Source organism: Electrophorus electricus, chromosome 8 (genome assembly GCF_013358815.1).
Source record: "Electrophorus electricus isolate fEleEle1 chromosome 8, fEleEle1.pri, whole genome shotgun sequence".
In the NCBI taxonomy this organism is placed as follows: Eukaryota; Metazoa; Chordata; class Actinopteri; order Gymnotiformes; family Gymnotidae; genus Electrophorus; species Electrophorus electricus.
Genome location: NC_049542.1, coordinates 8915969 through 8939557, shown reverse-complemented (window position 1 = coordinate 8939557; position 23589 = coordinate 8915969). Strand labels below are relative to the sequence as shown.

The 23589-nt window shown below is 41.2% G+C and overlaps 3 protein-coding genes across 5 annotated transcripts in view; 2 read left to right on the top strand and 1 right to left on the bottom strand.

Annotated features, from left to right (window-relative positions):
- The window catches only part of si:ch211-221n20.8 (fibrillin-2), a 9772-nt gene extending 9084 nt beyond the window's left edge, over window positions 1–688 (top strand). The window contains exons 19-20 of the mRNA XM_026999888.2: window positions 192–308; window positions 406–688. Coding sequence (XP_026855689.2) covers window positions 192–308; window positions 406–478 — 190 coding nt within the window. The 3' untranslated portion in view covers window positions 479–688. The remainder of the gene's footprint in view (window positions 1–191; window positions 309–405) is intronic.
- Window positions 689–4293: 3605 nt separating this feature from the next.
- Window positions 4294–15462, top strand: phactr1 (phosphatase and actin regulator 1). 2 transcript variants are annotated; one of them, XM_027001022.2, is made up of 13 exons: window positions 4294–4583; window positions 9859–10023; window positions 10206–10286; window positions 10459–10563; window positions 10880–11080; window positions 11177–11435; window positions 11508–11716; window positions 11909–12065; window positions 12174–12229; window positions 12532–12593; window positions 12792–12932; window positions 13434–13510; window positions 14060–15462. In XM_027001022.2, exons 1-13 carry the CDS (start codon window positions 4472–4474, stop codon window positions 14073–14075), a joined length of 1641 nt encoding a protein of 546 aa, XP_026856823.1. In that variant the 5' UTR covers window positions 4294–4471; the 3' UTR covers window positions 14076–15462. The 2 variants fall into 2 exon arrangements, with proteins under 2 accessions (XP_026856823.1, XP_026856814.2); XM_027001013.2 differs by lacking the exon at window positions 4294–4583 and adding an exon at window positions 8466–9040.
- tbc1d7 (TBC1 domain family, member 7) lies at window positions 15091–19218 on the bottom strand. Of its 2 annotated transcripts, none has more exons than XM_027001040.2 (8): window positions 18914–19218; window positions 18158–18278; window positions 17613–17693; window positions 17317–17507; window positions 17076–17213; window positions 16570–16715; window positions 16069–16198; window positions 15091–15822 (listed from the first exon to the last, which is right to left on the bottom strand). In XM_027001040.2, exons 2-8 carry the CDS (start codon window positions 18267–18269, stop codon window positions 15736–15738), a joined length of 885 nt encoding a protein of 294 aa, XP_026856841.2. In that variant the 5' UTR covers window positions 18270–18278; window positions 18914–19218; the 3' UTR covers window positions 15091–15735. The 2 variants fall into 2 exon arrangements, with proteins under 2 accessions (XP_026856841.2, XP_026856836.2); XM_027001035.2 differs by having other exon boundaries at window positions 18951–19218.
- Window positions 19219–23589: the final 4371 nt, after the last annotated feature.

The following is a 23589-nucleotide window of genomic DNA, read 5'->3' as shown; positions in this document are numbered from 1 at the left end:
TTTTTTAATATATATGTTCTAAAATCCTACAGAGCTCAGAGCACCAAATAAAACTCACACAGACATACTGCAAAACATACATCATACATATGTTAAAATCACAAGTCATAAACTCATGTCTCACCTGTTTCTTCTCAGAGCCCATTGCATGCCAACAGCCTCTACTGTGTGTCTGTTTTTCTCTGTATTAGGACGTGTCCGGTTGTGACCACGGTGGTGAGCATGGCCCGGGCAGTGCGTAAGGGGGTCCGGGAGAGTTACGCTGATCGCTGTGGACCTCTAGGGGTGCAGATCTGCACAAAGTACAGGTAACACAGGAGTTACATGCATGCAAAAGCAATTGTGCACATCCATGCAAAAGCAATATTTCACATGTGCATGGCCTCTGCTTTTGGGTTTTCACAGGATAAACCAAGTACGTGTGTATCTACAAGCTTACAGAGTGGGATACAAGATCCAGTGTAGCAGCAAGTCATGAAAATGGTACACACTGTCCCTACCAACTCCCCAACATGCACACATACATTTCGTCCTTTAAGGACCCCTGCCTACCTACACACAGACAGATAGTAATACACATGACGCTAATAAATGTCGTTTTATGATTGTCTTATATTTTATTGTGCATACACATACATGTACAGTTTTATGTAATGTCTCGTATTTCTTTTAATGTACATATACACACAATTTTATTTAAGGTCTCACATTTTCAAACACACACACACACTCACACACTACTTATTATGTCTCTAAACACTATACTATGTCTCTAAATCACAATTCTATTAAACACATGCTTATGAACAGAAAGACGTGTGTGCCTGCATGCGTGCGTGTGAGAGAAAGAAAAAGTGTGAATGTGTGAATACCTCAGGCAAACGCAACAGAACAGTGGCTTTCCTTCAGTCTTTAAGAAGGACAGAGGAGCTTCTATCCTTCTTAAAATGATGTCATACACATTTTGAACATCTTTTAAAAAATGTATTCCACAGTGCAGCATGGCTAGTGTCATTGTGTCCTGCTAAGAATAGGTGATTTGGGTTAAAACATGAAGGAAAACATGGATAAAGAAATGAGAATGAAAAACTATATTACATTAAGTGGTTTACTTGAACTATGGATTTTGCTCTTTATATCAGGTTATTGTTGTATAAGATATAAAATTGTTATAGAATATTTCTCAAAAGGCAAATTTCATGTCAGCTAAGACATTAAAGAAAAGGTCTAAAGGGCAGTTTTGTGTCCTGGGTTTCTTAAATGCGAAAACCTTTGATTATACAAATCTGATGCTGACTAGTGAGTTAGTATTAATTCATCAATCTTCACATTGTGAATTTAAAAGTGTAAATCTTAATGTATAAACAGACTGTCTAAAATCTTCTGAGGTTTTTTTTCCATGGTAAATCTGTTACTGAAGTTGTGTTTAGGTGAACAAAATAATTATATAATGTTACATAATTATACAATGTTTTTCTAACATTGACTTAGTTAAGTGGTTTCCAGACTTTATTGTAATTGTTATTGTTATTGTTATTGAGGTGTTTTTTACTTTGTTTATTTGATTTTTGCCTTTATCATTTTCCAGCAGCCAATTGTTTCAACCAGGGTTATTAGATTTCTTACATATGCCTTGAGAATTTTAAAAAATGAATATGATTTTAAAATGTTACAGTATTTAATTATGAGTTGACCCTTCCTTTGGTGTTTCCACTAATTTGCACCTGTACTGTATTTTGTATTTATATTTGTATTGTGTATTTTGTTCACTACTTTGTGTTTGCTCTTGACCCTTGTTCTGGAGCAGAGTAAATTTATGTGCACATTCTTTAATGAGTCATTAGTCATTTTACTGCAGTTAATTTTCTTTAACCTCAGTAACCACAGTTCAGAAGTTGTGTGTGTGTGTGTGTGTGTGTGTGTGTGTGTGTGTGTGTGCGTATGCATGTGTGCGTGAGCACATGAGAGCACATGAGAGATATGTCTTTCCATTTAGTGGAAGGACAGACATCAAGGTAGGAGTAATGATCTCAGATCGTGCCACCATACCAGCAGTGAAAGCAGTTTAAATCATTAAGCATGTCCATATCAAGAAAGAAGACCAGCTCCCCTTCAGCAGAGGAGCAGTTCCAGAATCTAGTAGACATCATCCCAAACTCAAACAGGTGACATGTTCTTAAACTAAAAAAAAAATTTCAGACAGAATGATTTCAGGGTTCTGGGTTAAACCGCTAAGAAGTGACTGTATTATCCCTTGTGTTCTCTAAAGTGTGCCTTTCTGATATTAATGTGCAAAACCTTGTGAGGTTTCACACACCTGTTTTATTTGGTGGAGAGTTCTGAACTTGCTATCCTCAAAAAGCCCTAAAGAACCTCAGAAAACTAAAATGTTCTTAGGTTCTTAATGTTTAAATGGATGTATCCTAAACCCAAAAACCAAACTTTTAGAGAGTTGGTAGCAACATTTATTTTCCTTTATGTGCTGCAAAAAACCTTTTTTTCTTTGAGACCATTGCATAGAATACTCTATACAGATCACTGAGTATTCTCAATAGGTCTTGCTTACTCTAAACCAATTACTGACGACTCTAAGCAAATTACCTATTACCCCAAATATAGGTCTGTTCACTAGAAATACCATAAGAAACCTATTCAGTTGCCTCTCTCCCTTTTTCCAACTCTCTTTCTCTCTCCTACTCTTTCTCCCAATATCTCTCTCCCCCTCTCCCCCCCCTCTCTCTCTCTCTTTCTCTCTCTCCTCCTCTCTCTCTCTCTCTCTCTCTCTCTCTTTCTCTCTCTCTCTCTCCCTCTCCCTCTCCCCTCTCCCTCTGTTTTACTTACAGTATGCACTGTAAGACATGCGATGCCTGCAAACCTTTCACCACCGTTTTGTTGAGGAAGTGTCCGAGAAGCATTATTAACACTAGTATGTATAATAATGCACACATTGACCACATTCCTGTTAATAGCTAGGCCTCTGTGTTGTTACTCCTTCTTTTCAGAATTTAATGCACTGCTAAGCTGTAATGCTATAGACAAGCAGAGAGCAGCAGTGATCAGTACACATACTCTCTCAATGCAAGCTTAGCAGACATAATATCAGAATTTTTGAAATGTTCCTATGGACCAGAATCACTTATATGCATTCAGTATTCACATAAAAGTTATTTTCATGGTAGTTATGCAAGATTCTTTGATGTATCTTATTCTCTCTACAAAGAATCAAAGTAGACATGCATGTATTCAAAATACATTGGTAAGCAAAAGTCCTCATTCTCCTGATCTCTGTACATTTGTCCTGGTTTGATCTTATCTTTGATATATTGTTGACATCAGACCCAGACGTATTAATGTCCAATCACATGTTCAAATCTAAATTCAAGTTTTCCATTTTCAGGAAGGCTTAGCATTTCCCAGATAGGAGAATCAAATTCACAGACTCAAATAACCACAGAGGGTTAGCAAGGCAGTCATTTTTACCATTTACTTGATGTACATAGTGTTCTTCAACAATCCATTTTTTAAGCCCTTTTCACAGTTGACATTGTTATAAATGAGTTCAACAGAGATTCGGGTCCAAATGCCTAAATGGGCAGCAATGGATGACAGTGTCATTGTAATGGACTTCGAAGGAATAAAGAAATAAACTAGAGAGGAACCAAGACCAGACAGTGAAGCTATAGGCCTGTGAAAGTCTTGAAAGGAATTCACATGTGTAAGTCAAAAAGATGTATAACTGACCAAAACAAAAGTGACATCGAAATTCGCTGCAATCATTTCCATCTTGAAGTTGAACCAAATACAGACTTGGGGCCCACATAAATGAAAATAAGCACTTAAACATTATTTCTGTCTCGAGACAAATCAGATGACGTCACATCGGACTTGGACGAACCGAGGTTGAAGAGTTCAGCTATGGTCGCAAAGCTTGAGCGAGTTAAAACATACAAGATTATACCAGGAATCAATACTGTCCCCATTTCTGAGGGCATGCTGTGTATATCCGACTGTTTTTTTTACTAGTGTTGGTGATATGAGGGACAGTGGGAATATTACGATGCAGTCCATTTGTTAGAACAAGAACGGATGAACTATCGGTCGTTTAGAGATAATTATAGAGCCAATGTATTTTTAATCGATGATCCACTGCACGGTCGCTTTTCATCGCCATCCCGGTTGCTAAATTAAAGTACTCTATGAAGCTACAGCGGAGAGATATCTCTGGTGATTGGCATCGTTCAAAATACGGACATATTCTCTCCCATCTCGCTAATCTACGTTGCTAGTAAAGGGCGGGATTCGTTTCCGTCCGGAGTCTTTTATCTCTCGTGCCGTGTCGGCTAGGAGGGGGTCGCTTCTCTCCGTTTCCACACTCGCTTCTTACCCCCCACCCCCCACCCCACCTCGTGCGTAAGCAGCAGCGGCACCGTGACAGCCGCGATCCACGGAGGACGTCTCGGACGGAGCCTCAATGGCGGCGGCTCCCGAGGACGGTGTGGACCGCCGGCCCATCAGAAGAGCGCGATCTAAGAGCGACACCCCCTACCTCAACGAGGCGAGACTCTCGTACACCCAGCAGACAGGTAAGATGTGCAGCGGACACGTGTGTGTGTCTGTGTGACACAGAAGCCATGTTACCTCTGTAGCCGAAAGGTGATTCCTCCAATTTTGTAATGTCACTGTGTACGCGATCCGATGCTTTATGCATTGTCATTAAAGAATTGCAGCTGAAATGAAAACCATTGTGATCATAGTCTCCCCAGAGTAGCATCGCTGACTCAGTGCACTGTGCAGTCAGTGGGGGCTCCCTGTTTGCCCCACAAACGGTGACTCACGGGTTTCATCCTGAGCATTTTGAAGGCGGCGAGGATTCAGCACGCGGCATACGCTGTCACAAACCGCCGTGTCGTGCCACACGAGATACTGTGAAAAGCCAGTTCAGGGGAAGTTCAGGATAGAGAAAGCCGAAGCTGAAATATTATATGATATTGATATGGCGCAATTCCCTAAAAATTCCAGGCACGAAATTGCAAAATTTTAGAGAATGTATATTTGTTACGTTCAGCAAAGAGCCTACAATCCGCATGAACGCTTAAATACCTTCAACAGTGCGGACTGTAGTTCATTATAGTACATGCCCTATACTGGCAGAATACATAGTGTATCAAGAACGCTCATGTCCGAAAAACTAGTACCAAACCCAAGCACGTGCGCTTGTTTGCGGCAAACGATTAAATAATTGAACACCTACAACCTCAAGCTTGTTTGTAATCAGGGTTGCCATGGCGATTTAGCACCCTTGTCTTGCGTGTTTTTAATGGTGCCGTCATCTCGTGATGGGATTTGCCGAGGCAGCGTGGCTCGGAGCTGTCCAGTAAATCGTGGTTCTGAAACTGTCTACTTGTGCTTTGACTCTGAGCACGCTTTCCTAACATTTGGCTGCAATGTAGTCATGAACTATTTATACACTAAAAACACACCCTCAAGAAACTATTTGAGTATTAAGTAACTTTTTCATCCTCTTCTTCAATTTCAGCTTGTGTATCAGTCCTCTCTGTCCTTAAGATTTGTCCCCCTCAGTCACTGTTTTATTAATATATGTGTATGTTTGTGGGCAGTAATAGTGACAGCTCTGCCTACCTTCAGAAGAGCATTTTGGAACAGAGTTCTATGTTAACACAGAAATTAAATGAATCAGAATATAGCCACAACCCCCCCCCCCCCCAAAAAAAAAAAACAACAACAACAACAAAAAAAACCCAACTGGTTAATAGTGTCATAATATGACAGTGGTGCTTAAGACATTATGACAACATATATTTAATTCTTCAGATGTTATATGTAGGGCATCACTACTGATAGTACAGCCAATGAAAGTGTATTACATCATCTTGAAAGAGGAACTAAAAGGAAACCGAGACATCTCACTCATCAATCTTTGCTGTCATCGCTAACAAAAACATGCACCCTAAAGGCTTTACTGTTCTGACACAGGAAAATGTATCCAGTGCATTGGGAAATCCAAACTATTCCACTGCCACAGAGAAAGACACTCATCATCATCTGTTTAATTATGTCCTAATATTTATTCTTTAATGAGCTAGATAGATAATAAGTTAGATAGATAAGGAGAGAGTGCATAGCCATCTGAGTGTGTGTGTGTGTGTGTGTGTGTGTGTGTGTGTGTGTGTGTGTGTGAAAGAGAGTGATAAAACTGAATAATTATGTGGGCATCCATATTTGCATGTGTTTATCCTTTGTGAGAACATCAGGCAAGCAATGGGTAGTTATAGTTTCTCTAGTATTAAGATAAGAGTTAGATGTCTGCTTTATGTTTCATGGTAATATGTACGTGGATGTCTTTGTGTGTGGATGTCTTTGTGTGTTTGTTGAGGTCAGAGAGATACTCTCAGGCAGGAGATTTGATACTCACAGACAGCCCGCAGGAAACCTTTGTTCCCACTGAACCTTGCATCTGGTGTGCTTGTATGTTGGGTTGAGAGAGGATAGGAGGGAGAGAGAGATATTAGCTAGTTCCGGAGGGTATGTCTGTGTGTGTGTGTGTGTGTGTGTGTGTGTGTGATATAAGAATGTAGATTAATCAATAGGCTGCTATGCCAGACAACTTACTTCTATTCAGATGTATCAAGCCAGAGCATTAGGGTCACATAGACATATTTTTACCATTGTATGCAGCATAAATAAAAGCTCTGTATGGCTTAGATGACAGAGACAGTGTCATATTGATTTTTTGTCTTTATGTGTCTTTATGAGTACTCACACATAAGAAAGTAGTAGAATAAGTTAAATTACAATTACTTATATTTAATGTTATATAAATAATTAAGGGCTGGACCAGAAGATATTTTCTCTCCCTTCAGCATAGTTATTGTAAGGAACAAAACATGTCTTGTGAGAACGTCTAACCAAGCCTGTGTTAGCCAACACTAGAAAGCCTGGAGACAGTGGAACGGTTTAATTCTGAGCTGAGGTTCATATCACAGGTGGCAAAAGAAAGTCTGGCAAAGAAAGCATTCTGACATACCTCTGAGCTAAAACTTCTTTTTGCTTTTATGGTTGAATTGCTGGATGGCTGACATGCTGTTTATTTGTACTGGTCATCAGTAAAGACAAGAGACAAGCTTTACTGTGACAGAAATAAGAATTCAGATGTGCTCTTAAAACGTAATCAGACATGTACTCACTGAGATCACTCAGGTGTTTGTCTGTGTCGCTTTAATCCATACAGTATTTACTCTCTTTTCAAACATGCATGAGTACATGAGTACAATGGAAGCATGGCAACTGCTAGCAACTCCTTACAGTGATATTAGAGAGAGAGAGAGGGAGAGAGAGAGGGAGAGAGAGAGAGAGAGAGAGAGGAACTTTAGGGGGATACGAGAGCGTGCTTCGATGTTGAGGTATTGCCTGGACTTTCACTACCATTAGTGGAAAGGGGACAGGATATTTTATTAAGCATTTTACTCAACCGGTGGCAAACCATACCCTTCACAGGATTAATACACATATATACTGGTGTCTGGATTTAAAGGTGACATTGTTGAAACCAGCAATATAATGCTGCAGAATGAGTATGTCCAGATGATTGGAAAACTAATTGCTGGAATCTGGGCTGAGAAAGGTCGTATAGTTCTCATGTATAAAATGTAACCCAGGGGCTGGAGAAGACCATCTCACTGTCTACACAGATTCAGGTTTACATTTTTGAGCTACAGCTATAATAAATGTTTGCTAGTTCCGGAGTAGTGTAGGCAACATTCATTTCTAAAACTGCGCTACAGGCATTAGCTGTAAACATGATATAAAGTAATGTCATCTCCAACTAGATATTTTATTTGAAAATGAATGTTTGAGTTATGTCACGTGCTATACATGCACTGAGCCCATGCCACTCCATTACACTGACTAGACAGAGTGTAAGTGAGAGCATGGGATGTGTTATTTCATTGGCCTGGAATGAGATACTCCTTTGTCATTTTGACTTTAATACGAACTGTTAATGTTGTTGGTGCACGTCCCTTGAGAGGTTACTGAAATGTCATAAATATATAATAATAACACACTAAAACGCAATTTTAAAATCTTTTGCACAAGGAATTCAGTATTTTGTATCAGGTTTATTCAAAATAATAACTGTCTCTCAGTTATGCTGAAGTCAAAAGCGTGATGGTGTCCAGTTCTGTTAACAGATGAATCGTGTAGCCCAAAAACGGCGCCGTTCTATTCTGTTTAAAATGCACAGCCTGTGCTTTCCGGAAGACTTGGAAATGAAGTCCATGGAAATTGAAAGATTTGACTTCAATGTGCCCACGCAGGCAGTGAATAGGCTCCTGCTCCGCGTTGTTTGAGCCACCCCGCATACCTGCGCCAGCAGTAAATTACGTCACATCTATTTTTTTTTTAAGTTTTGCTACTATAGCGCATCAGACGGCTTATTCCTGAGACTGTAGACAATAATATGAAGTTAATCTACAGTCTGTAAATAATAAGCACGGCGACACTGACGTGGATTTAAAAGCCAGCATTAAGAAAAATAAAAGAAGAAAATCAAAAAAGTAGCTGACGTCGGAGGGTATGTCAGTATGTGTTTGTAGCCTATACATCTAGTCAATCATAGCCAGGTGGGCCTTTTTCGTCTCTGACGTCGGAGGACGTCAGACGCTGTTTAAGCGCTCAGGGTGGCACCCAATCTCCGGGATGATCGTAAAGGCCCAAGCGCAAATTGTCCTGCTTGCTCCCCACTCCTGCACCGCGTCTGACGAATAGACAGCTCTGACAGCCTCATCCATGGCGGGTCCCGCGTACATCGCTACGCACGGTACATGGTTGGTATATCGCGCTAGAGAGGAGCCATCTTCTACATGCATGCCAGCTGAGAAGCCGCATAAACGGAGAGCATTCGGTCTGGGCAAAGTGCGGCAACCAGCAGCTCCGCACAACAATAACACGCCTTTCATGATTTCGGGACATATCAAACACATCTGCAGCAACTGCAGCCGCGGAAACGATCTGCGAGACGGTGAGTATTCACCGGCAACGGCAACCAGTCCAAGCTTGATGGATCTAGATGAACAAAAAGTGTTTGGATTTTCATCAGCCATGCGAGGTTGACCAGCGGAGCGCGCAGTTTGGAAAGATACGCGTACTGAAAAATGTTTCAAACATGTCATAAGAAATGGTACCAAGCTGTCTTTCGCGTTGAACTTTATTTGCAAGCGTATTTTCGGTTCCAATGCCGGTTTTGTCTATTTGAACATCTGAGAGGAATTGAGCTGTAATTTCTAATAAGAAATCGCATTCACACTGTCTTCAGTGGGGTAAATCTGTGGGGCACGGCGGATATTTCTTCCAGTTGAGACTAATGCACGTGAGCCTCCGAGTCTCTTTAAAAGAAGAGTGACCGTTCCACCCCCCAAGGGCTTTAAATACTAGCGTTAACAATAGTAATAATAATGTTTCTGTTAAGGAATATACAGAATATATAAAATTTATTTATTTTTAAATAATGATTTATCCCACCCTCCCGGGAAACATCTAATTGACTTTGATAATATGTTTGTGGGTATTTAGGGTAATTAATTTATATGATTTTATAAGCCAAATAATGTTACTATTACCACTATTACTAAACCTACTATTGTTAATAACAAGAACAATTTAATATATTGAGGTTGTAAATGTACTTGGTATGCTTTTTTTGTTAATATTCTACATTGTTTATATTTGAGAATAAATCTAAAAACTTGAAACTCCATTTCAGAACTTTTTGACTTTGGTAATGACTTGCTCTGTATACTGTACATTTACCCATTTTACTGACTGGCTCCTTCTTTACAGTGGAGGGGGCAGAGCGACTGGCTGCAATGCGCTCTGATTCGCTGGTGCCGGGCACCCACACTCCACCCATTCGGAGGCGGAGTAAGCTAGCGAGCCTAGGGAGGCTCTTCAAGCCATGGAAATGGAGGAAAAAAAAGAGTGACAAGTTTAAACAGACATCTGCAGGTAGAGATACACACACACGCACACACACACACACGCACACACACACACACGCACACACACACACACGCACACACGCACACACACCCATACATTTATAAATGTGCCACAAATAGCAATTGAGAGTCCCTACACCCTGTTGGCATCTGCTAATGTGTGACAGATGGTCGTTGTCATTTGTTTAGTCCTGGAGAGGAAGATGTCCACACGGCAGAGCAGAGAGGAGCTAATAAAGAGAGGAGTTTTGAAGGAGGTTAATGAGAAGGGTAAACACATTCACACACATGGCAACCCAAATCAAAACCAAAAAATCCTGGAATACGTTGTTATATGCCCCTTCCTGCCATGTCATCCAGTTTTTCGATCATATTTCCCTGAGATTGTGTCACATCAACTGTGTCTCTCTCTCTTTTCTCCTCTTGTATGTCTGTATGACAGAGGAGGTAGCAGTAGAAACCGGCCATATGTGTGTGTCTGAGCTGGACAGACTGATGGTCATTAGTACTGTATCTGAGACCCAAGAGAACAATGCAACTGGAACAGGTATATAAGGCAAAAAGAGCAACTGTTCATCAACTTTCCTCTTGAAAGACTATTCATTCAATGAGTGACTAATGCTACTGAATTACTGTATTATTATTATTATTATTAAAATATATATATATATATATATATATATATATATATATATATATATATATATATATATATATATATATTCTTTTATTTTTTTTAATTGTTGTTTTTTTTTTTACCAGAGCCTCATTATATGATTATTACTATATCTTTGCTATTTCTATCAAATAATGGTTAAAATGAAAATTCCTCATAATAATTTTTTGTTCTTTTGTCTTTACAGCTCCAGAACCTCAGTTGTCAGGGGAAACGGAGGTGTGCCTAACTGGCTACACCCCCAAGCCCGCTCCAGCCACGCCTCCAGTGAAACCTGTACCTTTGCCAAGTGATGGTGTGGATGTGCCACACACGAAACCAGCAGTGCTGAAGCAGCCTCCTGCCTTACCTCCCAAACCCTACAGCAGAATACCTAACCATTTAACAGGTACACACACCTTCAGACTCGTTCTGTCGCTCTTTCACACTGATACACATAGATTACCTTATTTGCACAACACAGCCTGTCTCTTTCTTTCTCTAGACACAATAGGAAAACTCTCTCCGCCTCTCCCTCCAAAAAAAGTGATGATCTGTGAGCCGGGGCCCTCCCTGCAGCTCAAGTGCTCACAGCCCATGAGCACACATGGGCACCCGCACTCTCTTGCACACCCGCTTGCACATTCCCTTGCACACCCACACCCTCTGCAGTACGCCACGCTCCCCCTTTCCCTCCACCCCCCCAGCCGCATCATTGAGGAGCTCAACAAAACTCTCGCGCTCACCATGCAAAGACTGGAGAGGTGAGAGATTATCAGTGTGTGTGTGTGTGTGTGTGTGTGTGTGTCTGACCTTTTTTGCTCTGTGGAATGTAGTTCGGTGCTGCAGGTTGTGCCCTCTGTGCTGATCGAGAGTGAGGACGAGAAAGAGAACCGGGACATGCCGAACCAAGCTTCGCCCACCGTGCATGCTCTCACCACACAGCCGCCCAGCCTCCTCACACCCAGTGCACACATGTACAGCTTGCACACACGCAATGAAGATGATGAGGAGGAAGAAGATGATGACGACTCTTTGTTTACAAGTGGGTGTCTGCTTTCTCTTGGCATGCTATGTATTGACAAAAGTTATGTCTAAAGAAGTGGATTTCACATTTTGTGTATTTAGTATACCAAAGGTACTCTCTGCCATTTAGACCTGAGAGAGGCCACACACAGGCGAATACTATTAGGAGTATGGAATATGAAATACTGCTTAAATCCACCTGTGCGAGCAGGCACCTTGGCTATGAGGATCCTGAGGAAAGATTCACTGGCAATAAAACTGAGCAACCGGCCATCCAAAAGAGAGCTGGAGGATAAGAATATCTTGCCCATGATGACTGACCAGGAGAGACTGGAGTCCAGGCAGCAGATTGGCACAAAACTAACACGGTCCGATCTCATTCAAAACCCAGGCACAAAAACACAAAACTGTTCACTGCAACTTGAGAGTTTGGCCAGAATGTTTGCAGTGTTTGTGACCTGGTTTTCTGTTTGCAGGAGACTAAGTCAGAGACCAACAGTAGAGGAGCTGGAGCAGCGGAATATTCTGAAACGTGGGCAACACACATGGACACACACTCCTGAACACAAACACATACTCACATACTGATCAAATGCTATACAAACAACAGCTCAATGAAGCATCTCTAAACATGGAGTCTCACAAGGGCACAACAGTTAGCACAAACCAGTGGGTTCCAAGTCACCAGTTTTTTGTTTTAGTTTTTCCTGCTCTAAAGCACAGTCTGAGTAAAACCTGCAAGTGCACCATGATGTTCTCATGATACAGGCATGTAATACACAGACACAATTCCAGGCAGACAAATCTCTCCTTGCTCTTCTCTTTCTCTGATAGCTCGTAACGAGCAGGAAGAGCTTGAAGAGAAGCGCGAGCTAAAGAAGCGATTGTCCCGAAAGGTGAGCTGAGAGAACAGATGCTGGCTTTAGATAGTTTCTATAGCAACCTATGTCCTTGTCTGAGTCTGTGGCACAGGTTACACTGGAGTTGTACGACATGCTGAGGTTTATGGGTCATTCTGATGGATTTTACAATTTTGCTGCAGTAGGTATTATGTGGTGCTGTGTTCACATGCATCTCCCTGTATCTCTGATCAGCTGAGCCAGAGGCCTACAGTGGAAGAGTTAAGGGAAGCCAAGATCCTCATTCGGTTCAGTGACTATGTGGAGGTGGCTGAAGCTCAGGACTATGACCGGCGGGCTGACAAACCCTGGACACGCCTCACGGCTGCAGACAAGGTCTCCCCACACACTCCTGATACCCTCCAAGTCCTCTTGATAGGACTGAGAGCAGTAGTGGTTTCAGAGACAATAGAGGTTGGTGATCAGATGCCCACCTCAAAGCTGGTCTTCCTTCGTAGCAAACATGTGTCAGAGCACACATTTGCCATCAGACCAAAAAGCCAGCTCCCTGACATGGCAGTCAGAACACTCATTTACCCTGCTGTGTAACAGTCACATGCCCTTGTCCTTTGGCAAGCACACTCTTCCATGTGGCAGCCGCACATCCAATGCTCTTCTAGGGTAAAAACCATTCCCCTCAACCACAGGGTTCATACTGGGCTGCACATCATCTCCTTACCGGAGGGAGCTCCTTTGACCATGAGCAAGCTTGTAGTGGTCTTCTAATATCATCTCCCTTCTGAAAACCTTTGTAGAGAAGGCAGTGGTATTGTCAGAAGGGATGAGCTCACTACCCTTGGTTTATGGATTTGCTTTTTTTTTTTGGGTCCCTCATAGGCTGCCATCAGGAAAGAGCTCAATGAGTTCAAAAGCACAGAGATGGAGGTGCACGAGTCGAGTCGACATCTAACCAGGTGAGTGCTAAGACATACGCACACAGAGGTGACCTTCATGAGACATACGCACACAGAGGTGACCTTCCCATGAGACATACGCACACAGAGGTGACCTTCCCATGAGACATACGCACAGAGGTGACCTTCCCATGAGACATACGCACACAGAGGTGACCTTCCCATGAGACATACGCACACAGAGGTGACCTTCCCATGAGACATACGTACACAGACGCGATCTTCCCATGAGACATACGTACACAGACGCGACCTTCCCATGAGACATAAGAACACAGACGCGACCTTCCCATAAGACATAAGAACACAGACGCGACCTTCCCATAAGACATAAGAACACAGACGCGACCTTCCCATAAGGCATATGCACACAGATGCGACCTTCCCATAAAACATGCACACACCGACATGACCTCCCCATAAGACACACACACAGACGCGACCGTCCCATAAGACATACCAATAGACACAACCTTCCCATAAAACATACATACACAGATGTGACCTTCCCATAAGCATATGCTTACCAAGCTTTTACCTCTGGTACAGGTTTCACCGACCATAGTGCTGACTGCTGAGCAGCAGCACAGGGCATTACCAATGACAGCCCCCTCAGGGCTGCACCGAGTCTCTGGTCTGGGAATGTGCTGGAATAAGTCCATGCAGAGATTCCACAGTGCAGCTAAACCAAGATACTATGCTGCCGCTCTGATCAGCAATGGGTGGAACAAACAGACCTGCTCCTAAAAGCCAGGAGCACTACAGCCTAAGACAACCTGCCTGGAGTCTCCCCTCCCTGCCTTTAGTGACCAGTTCAGACTCTCCTGAAGTGTGTGCGTGCGTTTGTCTGAAAGTGGAAATTAGGTATTCTTTAGTGCTCTGGCAGTACAGTATAAAATGAGCTATTTTATTCTGTGGCAATGGTTGACAATACAAATAATGTGAGTATAAATCTGTGCACGTGGCACCATGCTGGGAATTATCTCTCCCCTCCCCCCATGTCCTACAACAACATGGAAACATAAAGGAATTTTGATATAATTTGACACTACTTTCAACAGTTTTTCATCTTAGATTATGATGTCTTTTATTTATGAGGTCTATGTCTGTTCGTAGTCACAATACTGTACATCTGTGATGTCCCCAAACAAAAATCTGAGGGCAACAAATGCTTTCATCCACCTGCTGACAATGAGAGAGGAAGCCCTTTCTTTGAATACTGCGCTGAGTGACAGGACCTAGGAATAATTTATCCTGAATAGTACTGAAAATCTGGTATCTTCACATCCATGTATTCATTTTAATTGTGGGTCTCAACTGTCGAGCTGTGTCCAAGGGACATTTCAATGCCTCATGCCTGAGAAGCTCTCTAGTAGTGCATGCTTCAGATGAATGTCCTCTGCTCTTAGGAAGCAGGGCACTCCAATGACGTGCACTTCAGAGGGCGTGAGGTAGCATTTGGAACACATCTGCCATCTGTCTCTGCTCTGTTTACAGGCAGCAGTGTTGCCAAATCCAGGCCAAAATAGTGGCCTTCGAAGTTTGTGACAAGTCAAAAATAATATTAATAATAACAGTAATAACATTGGGGGGGTTTTTTGTATTTCCATTCTGAACACAAAACTTGACAAGTTATACAGTTTGTGACAATATTTAAATCCTTTAAACATTTCACTTGACTATGATAGGGAACACACTAAATTAGCACGGCACTGGCAAGCTTGAGTATATTCAGAGGGATCCACGTAAGAGGGGGTTTAACTGGTGTTTTGAATGGCGTGTTTTGTTTACAGTCTTGCTGTAATGCTCCTCTCCTCTGCTGCTATTGGCTGAGAGAATCCATGAAAGGAGGCGGTGCATGTCTTGTTCTAAACTTACTGTTGCTCTCTGGATGATGTATGCAGTTTCTGATGTAAAGAAAACTTATTAAAAAAGAGACCCATTTAAAGTAAGTGAAGGGAATGAGTGGGTTTTTAAACATGAACTCTGCACCACCTGTGGCTAACTCTGTGGCTAAGATGAACAATTATTTAAAGCCATCACATGTTCCATTTCATACTGTGCTTATATGGGGGGGGAGGGGTAAAAGAACTTCTGAAATCTGTACTTGTACCATCTGGGTCAAGGTATAAACAGCTGTCCGGACAAGCTGAAAGTAATAAAGGATGTGATGTACAACACACACTCTTCAGGACACACGCGACAGTAGTCTGTGTCCACACGTGTTAAATGGGGTGCATGGGGGTCCCACAGTGCTTGTGCCATAGGTCTATGGCTTTGGTCACTATGGCGTCAGTGTTCTCCTGAGGGATCTACACAGAACCAGAAAGGTATAATAAATATAATCAAAAAGAAATGTCATACTTAAAATAAATGAAGATCACAGAGGGGCGAACGCTGGCTACTAGACTCTTAATTAAAGTGTGAAACTTTCATTTAAAATCTGTTTTGATTATGATTCACATATAGGGAATTTAGAGCTCACTACAGTACTACCAGACAAGCCTGTACACAGCAGTATGTGAAATCTGTACGCACATGCACGTGAGCACTCTTACATTGCTTAGGAAGTTTTCAACTGCTTCTGGTCGACTCATTCCCAGGAGCATGATCTTGTAGCTCAGCAGAATCTCCACAGCCACAAACACCAGGATTTTACAGGAGCCACTTATCACCTTGTCCCATACTCTGTAGGGCAATCACACACAGCCAAAAATTCCTTCAATATGAACAAAGACATCTGTACAATCAATTCATTTTATAATTAATATTGCATGAACTAATACAATGTTTAATTGGATAATGTCTGAGTTTGTGCAGATCATATAGTTGCCAGTCCTAGGTAGAGTAGGTATCTAGCCCATTTCCAGGAAAGCTACACAAATGCTCTAATTCTAACCCCAAAACACCCTCCTCCATCAACCAGAGATAGTAGCAGACTTTTATTAGCTGGATCAGGTGTGTTGCTTTAGGGTTGCTATCACTTTCTGCAGTAGAAGAGGAGAAGAAGACAGAGAGTGAAGACCCACAGAAGGTTCAGCACGTGTTTTTGTCCTGACCTCAGAAGACTGGACTCTGGAAGGCAACCAGCGAAGCAACGCCTGAACCAAAGAGTGTAAGGCAGCACGGCCAGGCTGCCTGAAGCTTTCAGATGTGCCAGCAGACGACTGTCCTCCTGGGAGAGGAAATGCTCCAGACTCTTGGGCTGCAACAAACAGACAGGGAGAGGTGAAATGAATCAGGGCTGCCTGTGGAGCAACACATTCTTTAAAGCTCTTAGCAGCTGGCTGCAGTTCCCCAGCGATACAATTTAAAGATGTAAAAATTCAGGTTCAATGTAAAGACCCTGCCATGATTTTGGTTAATTCATACATCAATAATTCATTCTACCTGCTGGCTGGGGCTAATTACAACAGCCAGGCAGTTGGTACACCATCCTGGGGAAGAATATTGGATTATTCAGCTCTGGTACAATCTGGCAAGAGGGTAGATTATTCCTGTTTGTTACAGTGAAAAATGTAAGCATATATTCAAAAGCAGCACATTTCTTAATGTGCATGCGCACCAGATGAGGTATAGTGTCACCAAACTTGTGGTTGAACTGGCTGACAAAGCACCTAATCAGCCAGTAACAATCCACTGGGTCATCAGCAATCTCCCCCATCGCCTTGGCAACAGCCAAAAAATGTTCATCCTCTTCACCCTCAGAAAATGAGAACATACATGCACATGTAAGGCTCAGAAATGGGTAGTTACAAGTTGCAGCTAAAAGGCGTGTCACACAGAGAGCAGACGGAGATGCTTACAGGCTGCTTAAGCTCTGAGCGGCGGGACAGTTGCTGGTTTTCCAGCTGGTACATGCGCAAGTAGAGCTCTGTGTTGGGCGTAGCCTTGTGTACAAAGCGCATGGCCAGAAGGGCCTCCCTCATGTCCATATACTGCTCTTGTCGGTAACGTGCCACCAGTGAGTGCGAGTCACTGTGTGGAGGAAGAATACCTGTGAAAAATGGATATTAAATAATATTACATAATCTATTAGATAGGTAGGCACACTAGTGAGGTTTAACAAAGTGTGTGTCTATAGGTGCATGAGCACTCTCACCAAGAAGGATTTTCCATACATGGATCCTGTACATGGAGGGTAATGGAAACCTCTGACTGAATGTACTCAACTTCTCCACATCTGAGAAGCAAAAAGAAAACATTTGTGCCTAATTACTTTCACACAGCATTAAGAAAGTGAGACACATGGAATCCCGATCTAATGCTCTTGTAGTAGTATCTCATTGATTGCATGCAGAGAATTAAAAAAATAATTTGATACAGAATTATTTACTGAGGTGCCAATACAGGATATGACACCAGCAGTGGGAGAACAAAAACCTTGCAATGTACCCATTAATGAGCCTATGGCAAACATTAAAAGTGTGCTTTGCTTCAACTGCAAACAGTTCTTTTCCAACTTTGGCCCATCAAATTCTCGTACTGAAAAGGTTTCTTTCACTTTCTACCCCAGACAGGTAGTCAATAATGCTGATAATGCTGACAATAAATTGATTTCTAATATACTGATTGTTTAGCCATTTGTCAGGTAACTGGGACTGAAGAACATAACCAGGAGTAAACTTAAGAAAAACTGTCTCTTACCGAGAGGATTGTCCTTCAAGAGAATCTCGAGTGATTTCTTCTCCTCCACACCCCTGAAGCCCATTTTTTCATAATAAGCTGACCTGAAGTTCCTCTGAGGATCCTCTGACATGTTGACAGTCTGTTGAATAGGAAGAACAACAACCCTAACCCTTCTTATATTTGTTTTGTGTGATTTTTTATTTCAAGAAATTAATGCTTGTTTCCATGTTTGCGTCATTATTTGTTTCCACAACGCAATAATCAACACTGAACATATAAATAATAACTAGTACAACTAACAGTTATGAATAATGATTTTTGTACTCTTGGTTCTTTAAACTGACATTTAAGGGTTTTATGAAAAACTCTGACGTTAAAGAAACATGGATAGCTAGCTAAATAACATTACTCAGAGAAGGCGAACGAGCACATCTTGGCTGGATAACTTAGTAGCCTCGTTAACCGAGCGTTATATTAGCTAGCTGATTAGCTAGTAATGTGATCATGAACACGGCTGCACAACACCCGAAAGACACGTAGTTCTTCACTTTTTCAAACATCCCAATCGTCTAACTAGACATTAACGCAAGCTAAATGTTTTACAAAACATGGGTAGGTTAGCAGCTTTGTTAGCACTGAGAAATAAACGTGCTAAATACAAGCTGCGTATTAGTTTAACATAATTTAACCATTTTTGTGGTCGTTATCCTTATAACCTTATATAGCCTTATATAGGAAACAGAACAATACACAGCCGTTAGCTAAGAAACTTACTCCTCGTACACTTCCTTAGATTATGGGCCGCACTTACATCCACGGAATTTCCTCGACTTCAGTGCCCACTTTCGTTGTTCTACCTGTGCAACTGGCTGTTCTCCCATATCAAGTTACAAATGGATATATAAACAACATTGTTCTAAGTGTAATAATTCCCTTTGAACCACACTTTCCCACACACGTAAGTGTAAGTCGATTCGCGAAATAAAATGTTCAAAACCGTTTAAACCCTAACTCGGTTAAGCCGTTGTTTTCTGTTGTAGGTCGTGTTGTTGTACTAGCATTTCTCAACAGGGGGCAGCGGTTCTTGTAGTGACTTTCGTTTGACTACAATAAGAACCGTGCATCCAGAACAGAACAGTCTATGCTTTTCAGGCAGGTTAACCATTTCAGTTACTAGTGTTTAACACTATCTCTATGAAGTGCCACTTACGTTCTGTGGGTCATTTGCTCCTGTTTAAGAATTTGTTAAATAAGTGCCACGTGCACCTATGTATGCATTGTTTTCTCACACTTTCGTACTAATATGTCAACTGCTGACATGATGGCAATTTACCATAATGTGGTGGTTCTGATAGGCTTCTAATAATGTTATATATAAAATTCAGTGTAGCCTATATGCTTATCATGAAGGAAACTACATTGGCCTTCACATCTCAGTTCTTACCACTGCAGCCTGCTCAGTACTATTGACTGTAGGAGCAGAGACTGATATATCAACAAATAACATTGTTTACCACATAACATTGTTTACAACCATTTAGTTAAAAGAATGGAACAGATGAAATATCAGACATCGCTGTAGGAAGCAGCATCATTTACCTAGGAATTTAATAACATGATGGAGATAATAGCCTCTGCCCAGCGGGCAAGCACGCAACTGTGACTGGAGACATGTTGAAGCTTTACAGTAACTTACCTAGGTTACTCATATCAAGTTGCTTTTTAATTATCCTTTTTAACAGATCCTATAGAGCTTTTGAGATGTGTGACCAGTAACAATTATGTTCTTATTAAAAAATAAACTGTTGAGGTCATGAGTCAAGAACAATTTTATTATTTAAAAAACATTTTTCTTTGCTTTACCTGCAAGAGGATAAGTTTTATTGTGATAAAAAAAATTATGAGTTCTGGAATGCCTCTTAGGAGTACTGGGCACATACTTTAAAATATAGCCTATTAAGCAAGTGTAAAATCACAGCTGTAGCCATGAACTGGCTGACACTGGCGACACACAGAGCGAGAGGTGAGGGTAAAGTAAAGGAGTCTTTGTTCTTCATGATTAAAACAATACAAGGCAACAGTCTGCAACGCAGCAGTAAAAAGGAAACAGATGCGACTAGGATGTAGGCTGAGGAAGCTCAGTATGTGGCTCAGTAGTCCAACAATGGGCAACACAGACGTAAGGAAACTGGGCCTAAATAAGGACAGAGAAAATAAGGAACAGGTGAGTAGAATTAATAGGCTGATGATTGGGACCGGGGAATGTGCTGTGAGTGGGTATATGCAGGGTATGTGCACTCTTGCTGGATGGCCAGCCTACTGTGACAAACTGTTCATTGGGATGGACAAAATCTACCCAGGGGAGAGGGAATTCACAAACTCATGATATGTATAGCATTTAGCTGACACTTTTATCCAAAGTGAGTACAATTTGAGCAATTGAAGGTAAAGGGCCTTGCTCAGGGACCCAACAGTGGTGACTTGGCAGCAGTGGGGCTTGACTACCTTCTGATTGCTAGTCGAGTACCTTAACCACTGAGCTACCACTGCCCCTATTATTATTATTATTATTATTATTATTATTATTAGAGAAATATCTTAAATTAACATTAAGATGAGGCTGTTGTAATGTCAATACTTAATCTTTTCTCATCTCCATATCACATGCTCTCCTTGTTCTGTCAGTATCCTCATACTCTCTCCCTCTCTCTTCCACATTTACTCAAAATGAACCAGAGTGGACAGGAAAGAAATATCATCAGTAAAATGGGGACAAGACAGAATCTTGATACATATATCAAAGCTAACAGGAGTCATTAGGATCAGACTAGTGTAATGGCATTATGGGATCTTCATTATCAATATTTGCTCCTTTTCTCACTCACCTTCAAGTCACCTGCTCCCTCTGACCTGTCAGTATCCTCATATTCTCTCTCTCTCTCTCTCTCTCTCTCTCTCTCTCTCTCTCTCTCTCTCTCTCTCTCTCTCTCTGACTAATAAACATCTGTAACAAATAACAAAAGCTGACTAATAAAAATCTGCTTTCACTTTTTCACTAATAATGCCATTTATCACAAGCAAGTACAGCTACGCAGGATATTATTTATATACAATAAATGCAAGCTGCTACTATCTACATGTTCACATACCTCACTAGGATTGACACATTACTGAGACTTCACGCGGGAATTCTAATATATAATATATAAACTAATATAACGAAATTTTAAAACATTAATGTTAACTGAATATACTCTTGACTGTTGGACACTACATGAATGTGTGGCTAATTAACTTTCCAGGTAGGTTAACCTAACTTAGCTATGATAGCGAACGTCAGTAGTGATGGTTGATTGATTTAGCATTCGAATTTTTTTTTAAAACAATTACTGACACTTTTAGTAAAATATTATTTCTTTCTAAAATTATGTATTGACATTAACATTACCTCTTCCTGCAGCTGAGAAATTAGTCAGCGTCTAACATTGCGAAAAGCTAGTGAGTGGAATAAAGGTATTTTGTTTACCCCAGTAAAAATAAATTTTGAGCATATCACAATTTTGACGTTTTTGTAAGTCATTATTGCACACCTTAACGGAATTTGCTGTGTGATTAAAAGTAGTTTTTCGCACTTTACACTGTGTTCTAAGTAGGCCTGGACTCACATGTGCCTATTGTTCAACCACTGCTCCCAGTTCAAGCACTGACTTTAAAGGTATTATATAAACATTGAAATATTCCTTGGTTTTTAAATTCCTTAAATTACTTTAGACAATTCAAGCCAAGTTTATTTATATAGTAACATCATGACACCAGGGGTAGGTGTACCCTGGCAGAAAGAGAGAATAGATCATTAGGCATGTCCATGTATGAGGGTGTGTAAATTAGGTATCTATAATGTGCAAAGATAGACTCCGGCAGATCTAGCTATGGCAACACAGCTAAAAAGATAGTTATGAGAGCACCCTGGAACATCAGCACTCCGCCGCTCTCAGTCAACAAACTTGAGTGACAAAAGAGTGGTAAAGTGACAGCATCATAACATCCCAGTTTACCATAACTCTCAATGCCCATGGACCCCTAGATGTACACCTTTACCTGTACATGGCTGTTAATAAAATCCCTGTAGGTTTTCAGCCTAGCTTTAAATATTAAGACTGTGTCTGAGTCTCGAACATTTACAGGAAGTTTATTCCATAGTGTGGGAGCTTTATAGGAAAAGGCTCTGCCCCTGCAGTAGATTTTCTTATTCTTGGTACTAGAAGAGAGCCTGCACCTTTTGATCTAAGCAGTCATGGTAGGTCATAATGCACTAGGAGTTCTCTAAGGTCCTGTGGGGCAAGACCTTTCAGTGCTTTATAGGTCATTAGAAGTATTTTACTGGGAGCCAATGTAAGGTAGCTAAGATGGGAGCAATGTGGTCACATTTTCTAGTTCTAGTAAGAACTCTGGCTGCTGCATCATGACTTGCTTTTCTGCATCATGTGAGTAGAGTATGTTGCTAATCTTTTCAATGTTCCTGAGGTGGAGAAAGGTGGTCCTAGAAATACTATTTCACATGAGCTTTGAACGAGAGACTGGGATCCATAATCACTCCAAGATCTTTAACTGTTATAGAAGATGTGATTGGGAGACCATTCAGGTTCATTAAGTAATTAAAGAGTGAGGACCTAGCTGTCTCTGGGCCTAATAGAAGCACCTGTGTTTTGTCAGGATTAAGTGAGAGAAAGTGTCTGATATCCTTTGCATTCCTCAATAAACAAAAGGAGCAAATTTTAGCAAAGAAAGGGAGGGGGAACTTAAGGGGTAGGGGGGAACTATGTTAGGCTATGTCTTACTATTTTGACATATGCTGGATCTCTTCAAGCAGCTAGGCTAGATATTGAACATAAATGACTAAGCAAAATGTTTGAATTCATTTCCCTTTTTATTCAAACAGCAGTGAAACTCGATGCCCACATCTAGTCACATGAGTAGTACTGTTGTAGAAGAAATATAAGAAGTTGGAATACACATAATACACATAATTCACATAGGTTTTGAGTAAAGGCAGAGATCATCCTTTATATATTAATACCAGTGCATGTGTTTAGAGGGAAGGTAAAAGATTTGGATGGAAAGCGTGGTTTTCAAGGCTGGGCGTCGACTGCTTCAGCCACTTAGTCTTACGGTTAGCAGAAAATGTAAAAATGTATTACAGGCCTCTTTATTTTTGCATGTGTAATTAAGCAGCACATTTGCCAGTCACCACAAAAATACCACTAGTCAACACTGCTAACAATAAATGTCACCCTGCCTCAAATGCCCTCTATATGGAATATCACATTATTCCGTCCTCACATTGTGCTTCTCCTTCATTACTGACCACTGCGAGTTTCCGACTCATTTCTCTCTAACGATAATTGTTCTGTTTTATATTTTAGATTCAGTGTTCTTGACTGTTGTGCTGT